The sequence below is a fragment of the Calliopsis andreniformis genome, chromosome 10, assembly GCF_051401765.1.
Source record: "Calliopsis andreniformis isolate RMS-2024a chromosome 10, iyCalAndr_principal, whole genome shotgun sequence".
In the NCBI taxonomy this organism is placed as follows: domain Eukaryota; kingdom Metazoa; phylum Arthropoda; class Insecta; order Hymenoptera; family Andrenidae; genus Calliopsis; species Calliopsis andreniformis.
The window spans coordinates 12,151,816-12,167,231 of record NC_135071.1 but is presented as its reverse complement, the minus strand read 5'-3'; the positions used below and the strand labels follow the sequence as shown (position 1 = coordinate 12,167,231).

The following is a 15,416-nucleotide window of genomic DNA, read 5'->3' as shown; positions in this document are numbered from 1 at the left end:
GTGATGTGAACAATTATAGAAAAGTCTGTGGGTGATGGCTAAGGTACATTTATAAATGAATCACTGTGTATTACTTTAAAGAGTATTTTAACTTCATCATCATCTTCAAGTGAAAGAAATCTTTTCGCAAACATATATGTATTCTGTGAGTATTACATGTATGTACATTTTTTTTAAAAAATTATTACCCCACACTTTAGGCCCCATTTTAGTTTAAATATACTCAATCGAGTTGTACTTCTTCGTTCTAAATAGAAATATTGGACTGTTTCATTCTTATTCGAGAATTTCAAGATTCGAAAGTTGCTTGCTGCCCTGCTACTTGCTTAAAAATTTATCTTCGCGTTTCGGAGCGTTCCTAAGCCTTGCGCCGAGCACCGATCTGGTGCGAGAATCGCTTCGTTGAGACTCAAGTGTCGATCTGAAAATATTTCCCTTCTTGACGCACACCAAACAGTGGTTCCTGTCTCTGTTCCCGTTAACACGTCGCCCAGGACGTTCGTGTAAACTGTGAGTTGCGCGTCGACTAAACCGCGATCCTATGCATATACAACACGCTCCAAATGAGTCAAGTTCAGTCAAACATTCGACCAATGTTTGATCGATTGGTCTACACTGCAGGCGTGAACAAAACTGTTGCAGAAGCTGGATCACTAAGCGTCTCTCTCTCACATAATGTGAACGTAAATAACGAATTTCTGTTATAATGTTCAAAACAGAAGTACATATACACTATTCTGAATGTTGAAGTTTTCAGATATAAAAGTGCCTGATTATAATTCAAAATTTTTCAAATTTTCAAAGTCTGAAATTTTGTAATATTTAAATTTTTAGATTTTAAAACTTTCAAATAGTCGAACATCAAATTCTTGGATATTTAAATTTTAGTATCTTCTAATATTGAGATGCTTAGACTTTCAAATATTTAACCTTTTAAATGTGAGTAACTATAATCAAGCACTTTTGTGATATAAAATATAAAGCTATAATTGGTCCAAAACGAATCCTAGAATGTAGTGGAGTTATGTATCTCTACAATCATGAACGCAGTTGAGACATTTCTGTTTACCAACCGTGTCGGTTAAATGGTTAATAAAGGAACCATAAATTGAACATAATACTGTCTGAGTTGGAATGCGTATACTGGAATGAACAGATAATTTACTGCTTAACAAAAGGAGGAATGCAGAGTGTGTTCGGGCTTAGAAAGCTACCCGAACATCGCGATGTTGTGAGTAGACCCTAAACCCCCGTGCGAAATGACTTTGCATCTCGTACTTGTCCAACTTTCAAGCTTCTCTTTACCTTAATGACCTGTTATCTCTAGATTCTGCAGTAAACAACCACGTTACATAAAGGCAGCCCTTTTTCCTTTGAACACTGATTTCAGTGTACACTGTGCAACACTTGTGTGAGTGTCCACACAAAGCAATATTCACATATAAATTTTCAAATATTCCAATATTTTAATATTTAAATAAAATCATCAAATTTTCAAATATTTGAACTCTTATGAATATCAATATCGAATTACATTTCACTACTTTTAAAAGCACCAATATCAACTATTGAAATATTCCAACATTTTCACATTTAAATACTTACTAAAATTTTCAAATATAATACTCAAACTTACAAATTTCCTAATTTTCAAAGACACGAACATGGACTATATGAACATTCAAAGGAGTGCTTGTTAACCAACCCGCCAATAGCTTCATCTACCCCATCCCACTCCCCTAAGTTCCTCAGTTACTATCAGCACTCCTATCTACCTCTGCCCTCGAACGTTTGCTTTATCATCGCCGGGGCATCCAGGGTCTAATCACAAATTCCTTGGCTCTATCCTCGACTCATTCCTTGCAAACCGTGCGAACAAGTCTCGCGAGAGCTTCCGGTTCCAGCGTTCTTGCGTATCGCAGTATGTACATATTATTAGGATACTTATACTCATAGGGTTGCGCGGCCCTTTGGCGTTGCGGCGAAGGCGGGGACCGTCCGGCCTGCGTCCTGGGATGGCATGCACAGAACACAGCACAAAATGCCACACAGTTACACAGACAGACAAATCGACGGAGAAGAAAAGATACAGATAAAGAGAACAGGGAGAGGGATTCTTGGTGACTATGGATTGCCACTTGGAGGGTGAGTCAGGGTGTTATTAATAATTCTTGACGGGGAGAAAGTTTGGGGCACAAATAGGGGTGAGTCAGCAGCGTTAGATAGTTGAAGAAAGCCTGGAGTCTTCTAGTATTCGGCCTTCGAAGGCGTTCGAAACGGGAGACGGATAGGTCGCAGCGAATAGAGAAAGTTGATTAGATGAAAGTGGTGATCGGTTAGTAGTAGAACCGGCGTGCTTACCTATTTTGTTAACGAGCAACTATATGCGTAGCTACACGTGTTCGAGACCGGAAAAAGGGGATCGTTAAGTTCGCTGGAATTGCACGATACGACTAATGGGCAAGCAGAGTGTAGAACGTTATCGGGAAAAGATCTGCGAGGTATCAAAGCCAGGAGAATTAAGAAACAACCACGGCGAAATTCTCTTCTCGATTTTGCGACCGTTCTAGCAAACGCTCGGTGACTGCGTTGCTGCGATGGTATTCCCTTTCATGAGAGAACCCTCTCGCGCGAGATAGTTGGCTATAAATTCTTAATGTTCTCGCGGGAAGCGTGAATGAACGAGTAACAGCGAACGATTGTTATCTTGTTTAACGTCCCAGGGTATTTTTGAACAAAACTCCTCGGAAAAGCGTCTCGTTGTACTTCGTCGAAGTCGTCGACGAGGCGCATTCCAACAAATGCCTCTTCTTTGGTTATTTGTCCGCGGCGCGATTTCTTTGGGGAAGTTTCACTGACGCGAGAACTTCGATGGGGAAGTTTGGTAGATGGACTCGTGATAAACGCCTAAATGATGCACTAGAAGGAGGCTTGGCGAAAATGTAGCTGCGAATCTTTTTGAACAGGCAAGTTTGGAGTTGTTTTTTAGTCGTCAGCATACACTAATATGAGAAGGTCAGAAAAGACATCAGATTTAAATTCGGCAACTCTCAACTGTATCTCAAAGATTTTAACCACACAATTGAGTACAAAGGTATCATCTATTTGACCATTTAGATAGTTTCATATAATCAAAAGGCAATAAAAACAAATCTTATCTTATATTTTCACTAGCATTTTTTGTAAGCTCTTAGTTTAAGTCAAGCTTGTGGTGTATTTAGGAGCAGACGAGTTTAGACTCAATTCTACTTGTCACCGTAAAAAGTCTGAGTAGAAATTCAGAAGCTTCAAGTTTAAACCAGTTGTACTTGAAAGAATATGTACCCATTTGATTCTATTCCATTCATCAGATTCAGTACAAAGAGCTCATCGCCAACGACTTTCATACCGTCAAAAGACTATTAGGACCGATTCTAAGTGCTTCAGAATCAGTTGATCAGTTGGCTACCTACTATAGTCATGAGAAGTTTCGACCAAAAAGATTCACAGCCTCTTTCTGAAGCCTCCAGTGCCGCAAGTGTCAGGACGACGGTGTTGCGTGACAAATAGAGAGACAGGAATGTAATATCTAAATTATGGATAGAAATGACCAAAAGAGAAGAACTCACCTTCGACACGCCGCCCCCGCCGCCACCGCCACCGCCTCCGCTAGCAGCCGCGACCGAGCCGCGTCCAGGCGTGACGTAAAGGCTTTCCGTACGCTTAGGCTGTCCTGGGCTTGGCAATATGTCCTGTCCAAGGCCACGATTCTTCAGCAAAGCTCCTTCGAATTGGCTGGAAGTCGAAGCTGCGTACGTAGGTGTCGCGGCACCGCTTCCTACCACCGATCCATTTAGAGGAGTGCCTGACCGAATCGCGCTTGGTGCTCTGGCTGATCTGCGTTCAGAGATCGAAACATTGAGAGTTCTGCGATTGTTAATCCTGGCTGAATAGGGGTCTAAAGGCACGCCAATGTGGATGTGGTTTGAGCTTCGGCGTTATTAGAGCGAAGGAATAAGTTAGCGATTAATGCGACAAGCAGAATTGCGTTATGGTTTTTATTCCTGTGTTTGTTTTGAGAACTGCCGAAGTTCAGGTACCTGTCAAGCATGTCCTGGGGCGGATTCGTGATGGTTTTATCGACGGACGGCTGTCTCGATCCAGTCAATCGGGAATGCGCTCTAGCGTAACGATCTACGGAACTATCGCGACTGGGCGGCCTCTTGTAATGATCTAGTCTGTGAAACGACAGGTTCAACGCGATTCAGTAAAAAAAACTAATCACTCTAAACGAGGAGAAGTGAATTCTACTTTGAAATACTAGTGAAACGCTTTATACAATGACTGGTAGAACCCTAAGTAACGTTCACTTTCAAATTTTCAGGATTATTATCTTTAAAATTTAGGTCTTATTTACAATGTTTCTGCGTTATCTATCCGTGGTTTGGAATCGTAGTCGGGTAGTTACCCAGGGAAATAAATTTCGAAGAAGTCCCAAGTGATTCGTTTCTCTCACTCATTTGAGTAGGATTTAATGGAATGGCATATGCTTGATATGGGATAACAAGATTCTGGAATCAGTAGATATGTAACTCGACGTCCCATCATTAAGAAAGTACCTCAGATGCGTTTGTCTATTTCAGACATGTATCACCAAAGGCTCATTTCGCAAACGCCAGAGTTATCTGGGCGGAGTACCGGATAGATAACCCAGAATTATTGTACTTCATTAAACAATAATCTCAAAACCTGTCGTTTAGCGTTTGCCCGATAGTGCCAGGTCGATCTTGAGGCGTCAGGACCCTGCTATTTCTTCGTATACTCGTTGCACTCGATGGTCGTTGTGCGTCCCCAACCCCGTCGGGTTGGTACTGTTGTTGAACTTGTTGATTTTGTGGCTGTGGTGGCGGTGGCTGTTGCTGCTGCTGTCCATACAGTTGCTGCGAACCGTATTGGTTCGGTTGAGCTTGTCCATACTGGTTCATTATAGTCGTCTGAAACGAGGAAACAAAATTGAGTCTATCTGCATTTCAATAAAACAAGCAAATATTGCAGTCAAATCCACTCATAGATTAATTCCCAGCACACATCGGCAGAACGTTAGGCTTCACACAGGAACACAGCTACGTTAGTAGAAACCGCTCATTGCGTGGGTCGACAAACGATCAACCTGGACCATTATCAGTGTTAATACGAAACGCAATCGATTCAATTAAAATGGTCACCTGCTGGTTCGGGTATGCCTGCATATTGGGGTAGCCCTGCGAAATAGCCGACTGTTGCTGGTACAAATACTGCTCGGACTGAGGTGGACCCATGGGCGCGTACTGGGCCTGACCGTATGGACTACCCTGAACAGGGAATTGATTTTGCATTGGGAACTGACCCCCTTGGAACTGACCCATCTGCTGATACTGATTCGGTATATTGTTAGGATACTGGTTCTGCTGCATGGGATTTTGAACCATCGGCTGAGGGTACAGCGTCTGATAAGAATTCGGTCCGCTCAGGGTAGTCTGATTCAGCTGATTCAACGGCAGCTGATTCACCAGTTGCGCTGGGGTCACCTGGCTCTGTATCTCATTCTGAGTGAGTTGATTCTGCGGTAGTTGATTCGTCAGCACCTGGTTTTGTGACTGTTGGTTTGGCTTCACGCTGTTCCTCGACTGCATCATGTTGCCCCCAGTGGACGCTGCTGAGCCAGTGCTCATCGACGTTGGCTCCTCTGTCGTGCTCTTCATGGTGGGACCCTGCTGGTCCACGGTGGCTGTCTTGTGGAGAATGCTCTTCCCTGGCACTGTGTCCTGCGGCGGTGGCACGTACTTAGGTATCTCCCTGTTCCGTAACCTCTCCAGGCCAGGTTGCCGGAAGTCTGGAGCGAATTGCTTCGCTGTTTGCTGAGCCAACTCCGAATCCTCCCTCGCCTGCTCCGCGGCTACATCCGCCAGCTCTGCTCTGCCACGCGCGGTCGCCGTCCTCGAGATCGCTATGTCCGCTTTCTGAAGCGCGATCTTGCTTGCTCGTTGAGCCGCGCTCACTGCAGCCTCTATCCTCTCGCGGAACTTGGCTGACCTGATGAGGAACAGGTGCTTCTTCTTCTGGCTGGTGATCAGGACGTTGTTCTTGTATTTGCCCTCCTCCTTTGTGCCGTCCCGGAACGTCGTCACACCGTACCCGTACTTCCGGTTGTTGAACCATTCACCTTCGTAGCGGAGGCCATCGCTGCGCTCGGATATACCGAAACCTGTTCTTTTGTCGTTCTTCCACTCGCCTAGGTACGTCTCTGTTACTGAGGCGTCCATTTGCTCGTCCTGTAAACGGAGGGAATAATTGAAGATTATTGTTTGTGTGAACACAGTTTCCAAATGGGGTTCATCAAAAGTAACTCTGTCATATTTTATAATTTTTTTCTTTTTTATGGAAAGACATTCTAGTGATTAGAAGTTAAACTTTTTATAAAGTACAGCTTATAGGACGAAAAACATAATATTTTAAATTTTACAAATTTTAAACTACTGTATATTTTACAGCAAGTGATTAGGTATTGCTCTAGTGATTTTCTCAAGTTTTCCAGTGTTCTTCAGTGTTTGCATGTTTTTATACATTTGGAAAGGATGTATGTAAAGAAGTGACCCATAGGGAAATAATATATTTGACATGTAAGTGGTTCCTCATAGATTACTCTGAAATTATTATAGCAGATGTTTCTACACGGGTTTCCTCAGCAAAAGTTTCTATTCGAGAAGAACTTACCTCGATGACAAAGGACGCGTTGCTGTCCGTGTGCACAGATGCCGAGGCTTGGCTCTGTGAGCTCTCCGTCGACATCCACGACGCTGAACTAGCATTGCTCCTAATACTGCCTCCAGTGCCACGTTTTTCTAGGTCACCCGTACTCCTTTGTTTCCGGATTTTCAGGCCCTGCAATCGTTTTCATCCTCCAAACATTGCATCCCTTATCGAGGGTTTCTAATAGTCATATTAGAGATAGCTTAGTTTCTGAAACTTGTTTAACTTTCTCAAGACCACAAGTATTATAAGTGAATAACTTGTGTTTACTAAAGAAGATCAGTAACTTTAGTGGGATTTTACTCAAGCTAGCAATAATGCTAATATATGTATACAAATGAATACTATCTATAAATAGAAATCTATGGTATACAGATGTATCAAATGCAGAATCTTTATCATAACAGTCGCCACGATTTTTCGTGCTTTCTAGTATCATAAACTAAAGCAATTATTAGTAGAGTATTAAATAGAAACGTACAATAATTGAAGTCAACAAATGTCCCTTATCTTATGGCTTTCTCTAGAGCAAAGGTACTAAAGAAGTTAGAACTAGTTTTTACCGATAGTATGCCCTTCTTCAGGGATTTCTCCGTGAGACTCTTTCTTCTCGCAGGAGGATCATCACTCCTAGCTTTCAGCACAAAACCACCCCTGCTGTCGTCTACCCGACGATCTCTTCTATCAGTCGGTTCCGGTGTTGGTGCAACTGCTCCTTCCGCGTCCGCACTCCTCAAGGACGTCAAGGAAGCCCTGACTTGTTTCGATGGTTTATAATGACTCGCCAAACCAAAAGGTGCACTGGCTCTTACACCGTATCCGTGCCTCATCCCCCGGAACCATTGTCCTTGATAGGTGCCTGCAACAATCAACCACGATTTCATTAATTTCCTTTAATTACTTTGGGATAGGTCAAATAGGGGTTGCTTATTCTAAATTTAACACTGTACAAGTTTTAAGTACTTTATATTTTTCACTAAAAGAGTACATTAGTTTTTTGAGTTCAGTGTCCTCAAAATGGGGTATAAACTTCAGGTATTTATACTAATTTGTATAATAGTATAATAGCTCCGAAATTTCAAATTTAAAAATTTTTTACATTCTTGAAACTCTAATGTAATTTAAAAATTTTTAAAATAATGAAACTAAAAAAATGTATAAATAATTATTTTAGATAGTCGAATTTAATCCAGGGTTTAAAATGTAAAATGTTTCAGTCTTCTCAAAGTTCAAATATTATCTTCGATCGTTATAATCTCTCGACTCATAAAGAATTTGAATATTTGAATCTTTGAAGATTGGAAAATATTAAAATTTAGAAATTGAAATATTAAGTACTCACAAATTGGAGAAATCAAATATTTGAAAATTTAAATATTGAAACTCTTAAATATTTAAAAACGTGAAAATCTGCATATTTGTATATTTCATAACCCGAGTGTTCAAAAACACATAAATAACTATTGGAATATTACAAAATTTACCTGGAAAGTTAAAAGTCAGTAGAATCTCATGGTGAGAAAACAAACAGAAGTAGTAGAAGTGTTACGTGTAACAATAACCTAGCCTAAAAATTCCAACTATTATCAAATACTTCTATGTTTACAATTTCTTCATTTTTCCCGAAATTTAAAGAAGAATGACGAATTTGCACGTCGAAAGCACTGTTTTCCTTACAATTAGATGTACCTAATTCAGCATAATAGAGTCAGAGTGGCGAAAATTGTATTCCAGGAATGGCGTTACACAGAGATCAATGTGACGAATCCTGGGGACAATAAGGCCCGGTAATAAGGCGCATTGTTTTCGCCAAAACGTGACCCGCATTTGAAAACGTTCCGTATGAATCACACGGATGCGTTACGCGTGCGTCGCGCGGCCAGGGATGGAATCACCCCGAGTAGACGCGTGGGTGCACGCCTCTTCGCGGAAAATGTAAATTCCGCATCGATGAGATATCGCAGACCGTCTGTAGACCGTCGACGTAACCGGATGGACGATGATCGTAAAACGGAGTCATTAATGGCCGTGCCACATTTCGTGGAAGAATTTCGCTGTTTCGCCTTTGAATCGCATTCCATTTCATTTTTGTGAAACCTCCACTAAAATTTTTTAATGGCTAAATAAGACTAGATGAAATTTAGATCGACGACTGGAATTTTTTATTTTGTATGAATTTACGTGTAGCTTAGTGTACGAAGCGAGCGAAACTAGTAATGTTAATTCAGTTTGAAGACATAAATGTAATTAAGTAGGTGTAAAATAGGCGTGAGATCTTTGCTTATGTGAATTCCTAGTCTATAGAGAGCTAACAGACACAGAATAGTTTGGAAATAAATTTCTAATTCTTTTTAATAATCAGTCAGAGTTTACTTTCTCGATACCCCTCGTACATTAAAAGAGATCTAAGTTTATTGCAATTTATAATTAAATTTGTACATGTATATCTAGCTCTGACGAATCTGGCCATATCGATACTTTTTATTTCTTTCTTAGATAGGAGGCATTGAATAAGAGAAAGAGAGATAAAAAATGTGGATGCAGCCAGAATCGTTTGGGTTGGCCGTACATGGTTCAATTTTAATTGGGACTTTCGAGATCTGTATGGAACTCTGTCTACAATGCTTCACAACTACTGTACCATAGCAGATTCTCTGCAAATTTTGCCACCTGTCCTAACAATATACATCTACTTTCTCAGAGTTCGTTTTTTTAGTGTAGACGAAAGCTCCCCTTTCATCTGTCGGGGAAAAAGCATTTTGTTGCGAACTGGAACGAAGTCTGTAACGGTGTACAAAGTGGCAACGATTCTGGGAAATGTTTCCTCTCCGCGCCAGCCCCTCAACAGTCTATTGTTCGACCAACAATAATCATCAAAGCTTCCCGTCCCGTCCACGTGAGGTATTAAAAAAAAAGTGGCACGATTACAGCCGGGAACGTTGCATCGTTTGTCGTTCCACGATGCATCCTCTTGCCTCTTTCCCTTTATACTCGTCGCGATCACAAAGAGGGCTTCCGCGGATTCGATTCGCGTATACAGTCGATTGCAATGATCTCCTTCTAATGGCCTGTATACTGTGAGCTCTTGGGGGATAGCAGAGCTCCTTCGGAACAATCTTATCTGAGCCTTCAGAATAGAAGTTATGGCAAACATTTTTCTTGATTTATTTTTTACTACACACCACGATTGCGATATAGCGAAGATAAAGTGGAGGAGACTTTTTTATGGCGCAGGTAGCTTCTGCTATTGTCAGAAACGTTTCACGATAAAGATATAGTGACTCACAGATTCGATCGATAGAAAACTACTGATAACGTATTTTTCTTCTATCTTCATTTTCATGTATATTTACTTCTCATACAGTTTATTTAATCTTAATACAAAAGACAGTTGTATGTATCAGATACATTGGTACTGGTGTACCTGAGTTATTTTACTTTGATATGGAAAGGTACTTGTGACTAATCCTTCTTATGTGGGGATTTCCCCTTCCCACGTGACGAATTCCTTAGAGTCCTTATTACTCATCGTAAACATACGTGATAATAATTGCAAATATAGGATTACTGTCTTTCAAAATTTCAGTCGCATCTCATTCGCAAAAATGGAGAAAAAGTTGGGTATTAAGGGTTTAATTTCTCTCTCATAGAATATACTAAATAGCAGTGTTAAAAACTTAATTATCGAGTTTATCGCTCGTATCTGTCCATTTGCTAAGGTCGTTAAATGAGAAGCTCATCGGGGTGATCGATTGCAGGCTGGTAGCCTCGTTTTGGGAAAGCACGGCCACGCTGACTAGGAAAATGGAGTCTGTGGACGGGCATTATTGCAGTCGACTGTATGTATGGAAACGGCCGACTCCCTTCCAACCGGAATATTATTTCGCCAGCACGTTTAAGCAAGTGGGTCACACCGTGGTTCTCTCGACACGCTTCGGCTGCCGATGCAAGCCGGGTCCACGAACTCGCACGACCTTAAATCGCGTTTAACTGTGCGCGCCTCCTTCTTTTCTCCATTTAATTAATCCCGCCCTCTCCATTCAGCCACTTTCCCTCCTCGACGTTCGAATCCTTTGAATCTCCACCCCCTTGCGCACAGCGGGCTTTGAAATGCGATATTCCAGGGAATTTATCGACTACAATACAGTAATTAACACTTGGAGTGAAAAAAGCGCGAAAGGACGCAATTCAGGTACATGAAAAAATGGAAAAATATTTAAGAAGGTTGGCATGAATAGAAGTATAATTAAAAGATAAGAGTTTGAATGTGAAATATTCTCACAGAACGTTGTCGTATTTTAGATTGTCAAAATTATAATACTTATAGTAATCTTTTGAATCACGATAATTCGAATTTATGTTGGTTTTATGTTTGTGGTATTATTGGAATAGGTATGTATCTACAAGTACTTGTTTTTAATTGGGAGGATGTCTGAGTAGTTATGGTCAATTCTACTGTCCACTGAATAGTAATTCGATTTCCTAATTCTTCTGCGGTATGCTTGTACATTTCAACAAGTAATATCAATTGTACAAGTAATATATTACTCTTGTATATAACTGTATCAATGCAAAATTAATAATTCAACTAATGTAAGCCATTAAACGAACTCGAAATTGTTGTTCAAACGAACGAGGATAGAACAATTGTTTTTTATGTATACTAAATATGACCTACATAGTTATTTTTATTAAACAAAAATTTACCTTCTAACACCATACAATACTAATATAAGATACTGATTCCATCTCACCCTTTATTCCAAAATCAATTAAAATGTAACCCCAGGGTATTACTGCAGTTTGAACAAAAAGGCTTTCATTCATTTCTTAAGAGAAGCCTTTCTCCCAACGTCCAAGTGTTAAAGTAATGAGACTCGTACTTTAAACCTTCAGAGATATAGGTGTCCTCTGAACAATATTTTCCAATAAGCATTCCTACTCTGCGCGCGTGAGATTCGTTATCATAAAGCATCTCTTAGCACCTATGCAGACTGATAAGATTGCTTACAGTTATTTATGTTATCTCAATAACACAAAGTACCAATTACCCATTAAATAATGTTCCTCAAAAATGGCACTTACAGCCTCTCATTATTTCCACTCTTTAGTTCTATCCACGAATTCTATCCGATTGTAAGAATTAGTAATGGAGTCGGCCGAATTTCTTCTCCACCGCAGTTGAATGGCCCCGCGAGGTTTCAGGAGGACGGATCGAGATTGCGGCGGCTGGTGCAACGAAAACTGCCTCGCTTGGGCTATTCAGGTCAGCTTTTGCTCGTCTCTTGGAAACGCCTCGGGGCAAGAAGTCCCGTCAACGACGTCCCAGTGTCCCTAGGCCCTTGACGAGGTTCCAGTGCTGGGACATCCAGCGATGGGCTGGCGCGAGGAATCGCGGAGAATTGGCGGCACGCGGTCACCTATTGATTCGCCTTTCCGCCAGTACCGACCCAGATTAATTGTCGTCGCGTTTCTAATTTCACCGCGCGTCCCGTCTGCCCGACGTCTGTTTCTTTTGGCGCGCGGCAGGCGCACAGCACGGAAACTTTTACCAGTTACCGAATTTCTGTTAACCCGGCTTTTCCCTGCTCCTCTCTGCTACCGTAACTTGCCCAAGCCCTTTTTCAACCAGTATCGAATTCCTCGCTTTTGTGTCTTTTTACATTGTTTCGATTCTGGCTATTCTCTATTCGCGATATTATCTATCCGCAGCGTTATGGCGAGAACCTTGTTGGGGACAATTGGATCACGTTGGAGGTGGGAATAGGAACTAGGTGGGAATACGACACTTGTGGGTTTCCTTTTTTAGACATTTTTGTGTTATTGGGATTCGAGAGAGGATGTCTTGTTTGAGATAATATTAGGACATATGGTGTACAGATGAAGGATAATAGTAATTGTGTTGTGTTTCTGAATTGAGAAAGAATTTTTTGTAGGTCTTTTCAGGTTTGATCATAAGGGTAGAGTAACTGGGAGAGTATCAGGTCTCGTATGCATTGAGTTGAGGTGAGTTTTGAGGGATTTGAGAAGTTTGAGATTAAATTTATTTGTTATAAATATGTTTTTTTGTGATTGATATTTTTAAGAATATTTTAGAAGATTTCATATTGTGCAATTCATGTTGATTATTTTCTGTATGCTTTCTCATTATTAATGATGGAACGTATTTGAGAATGTTTTACAGTAATATGTAAGCTTGAAGTTTATACACTTCAAAATATTAGGACTTCAATTTTTTAGTCTTTGATAATGAATTCGAGTCTGAAAATTTACAATTCTTTCACGAGTAAGACGCGTCTGCATAGTTATATTCTATTTTACCTTTTGTTGAAGTGTAAACTTTCAAGTCCACTCATTTTTGTGTTGGTTCTCTTTGTTCTCCACTTGTAAAATTCTAAACGTGGTACATGAGTCATTTTGCTTTGTTAGTGGATTCGACAATGAAAATTTTGTATTCTTTTGTAAATGAAAAATGCCTGGTAATTCGAGTCGGTTCTACTGTTCACTAAAGTGTAACTATTTGATGATATAAAATAATGTTTCTACCAGTTTTCATTCAATTATCTTTGTATGCTCGAAAATTCTATATAAACTTCAAAAAATTAGTATTTGATATATGTATTTATTAGTCGATTTGGCTTTGAAATTTGTAATTCTATTATGAGTGAAACATGTCTGACTAATTAGAGTTCATTCTACTTTTTACTGAAATACAATCATTCGAATCTTTTATTTTTGTCTCATCTCTTTCTGTATTGCACTTGTATATTTTATAGTATTAGAAAATCTATTAAATATTATGCTAGTTAGGGTTTATTTTACTTCCTCTTAAAATTCTTCCCCTTGTTTACTCTAACTTTTCCAAAGTGTACTCCGTTCGACTTTGAGCAACGTGAATATTAAAAAGAAACCTGTACTACATTTTATCTTTTATCTCCATCGTTTCCAGTTCCCTTAATTTTATCATAAAAACTAAAGTCCCTTAAAGCTAGAACTCTTCACTAATAAATTCCTGAGTCACTGTGCTCCAAAAATATAAATCACGAAAATCTGTACATTTTGCCACCACAATTGTTTATTTTATCCCGCACTGAGATATACAACCATTAAACAACTCATCCTCTCTTTCTTAAACTCTCGATCATTTTCTCGACCTCTACATCTCCCGACCCAACACGACCATCTTGATATTCAACACTCTCCATTTCCCATCAATTGTTTTCAAAAAGCATTCATCACCGTCATTCCTCTATTTATCGAGCAGCCTGAACTTCCTACCGCTCTATTTACTCTGCTTCGTGCAGGAGCCTATCCAACCTGTTCCGCGCATATTAAGAGGGTGAAGATCCTTTCTGGCTTATATCCGTCGTGCTCGAAACGCCAACGATCATCGCCCAGTAGGAACGCCTCGTAGGCCAGGGAACTCGTGCAAAAATAATCATCGATGAAATTCGCCGCTGAAAAATTCATCGCCCAGCGTCTGCCTTTTTTCTATCCCTGTTAGGTAGAGAGCCGCTAAGAATCGGCTGCACGCGCAGGGAGGACGGATCGATGGTAACAAATCGTGACAGGATCAACAGTCTCGTGGACAGGCACGGTAATCAAAGCAAGATGGTCAGCAGGGTCGAACGTTGGCCGTCTGGGGAGAGCCGTTGTCCACGGGTAAACAGAAGTCGAGGCACGGTACTGTCTCGCTACATGGCACTGGCTGGCCCGCCTGAAATAGCGCGGCCACCTTCTGAGATGGTGGTCGCTTGCACGTGTAATGTAAATCGCGCCTGTGCTGGTGAAAATTGGCCGTGCGAGTGTATTTCGGTCCGCAGCCTCCACCAGATCGTCACCAACCACCCCATGGGCCAGTCGCTCTGTTTGTTTCTCTCGAATGCTCCTCGATACCTGAACAAAGATGTCCCTGCGCACCTTGCACCGTCACCCAGGTCGGATTTCGTACCTGACCTCGCTCTTTTGTAACAACGCGTGATCTCGTTTCAAGAGTTTCGCGTCTGATGGAAGGCGGATGGGGAAGACGAAAGTTGGATACTGAAATTAATGTGTCACAGAATTGGAGGAGATTTAATTGTGCATTAGGGAGGTGACTTTTCAAGCTTTTCTGAAGGAGGATTGTCGATGCTTTGATTGTGGAACTTCTTTTTCTGTTTGAGTAGAAATATTGCATACAGGTAACACAGTTAGGTACTGCAGGAGCAGTGATAAACTTCGCCTATTTTATCATTAACTATAATATGAGCCGTTCAGATGCCAAACTGATTAAGTCGACTTTTTGTTAAAACTTTATTTTCATCACCAAAGTACATGACTAATAGTCATCTCTTTCAACATTAAAACATTTATCTGCATAGTTACAGCTACTGTCATGAAATAATAAAACTACATATGGTCGGTAAATAACATTTAACGTATTTCTGAGGCCAGTTTGACAATTTTTAAGCTTTTTGTCAAAAATTGAATATTTCAATCACAAATCTCTTAAACAATTTACTACAATAGATTGCTTTGGTTGTTTATTTTAAGCTAAAATTTAAAATCCATCTCTACTTTTTGTTTTATACACTTCATCAATATGTCATCTGAGTGGCTCATATCGCAACAAGGACAATTTTTTCATATTATTAAAATTTCATCCATTT

The 15,416-nt window shown here is 40.4% G+C and overlaps 2 protein-coding genes across 2 annotated transcripts in view; both read right to left on the bottom strand.

Moving 5' to 3' along the window:
• Window positions 1-5,661: 5,661 nt before the first annotated feature.
• Window positions 5,662-6,872, bottom strand: LOC143185000 (uncharacterized). The gene is made up of 2 exons (XM_076387669.1): window positions 6,733-6,872; window positions 5,662-6,290 (listed from the first exon to the last, which is right to left on the bottom strand). Exon 2 carries the CDS (start codon window positions 6,175-6,177, stop codon window positions 5,803-5,805), a length of 375 nt encoding a protein of 124 aa, XP_076243784.1. The 5' UTR covers window positions 6,178-6,290; window positions 6,733-6,872; the 3' UTR covers window positions 5,662-5,802.
• LOC143184997 (junctophilin-2) overlaps window positions 6,819-15,416 on the bottom strand; it is a 40,462-nt gene continuing 31,864 nt past the window's right edge. The window contains exons 3-4 of the mRNA XM_076387664.1: window positions 7,332-7,627; window positions 6,819-6,948 (exon numbers count right to left, since the gene is read on the bottom strand). Of these exons, the coding sequence (XP_076243779.1) occupies window positions 6,913-6,948; window positions 7,332-7,627 (332 nt within the window). The 3' untranslated portion in view covers window positions 6,819-6,912. The remainder of the gene's footprint in view (window positions 6,949-7,331; window positions 7,628-15,416) is intronic.

What these genes read in the sequence shown, in the direction of transcription:
- LOC143185000 (XM_076387669.1), bottom strand. Translation starts at nt 6,177, where the DNA reads ATGGTTCAACAACCGGAAGTACGGGTACGGTGTGACGACGTTCCGGGA.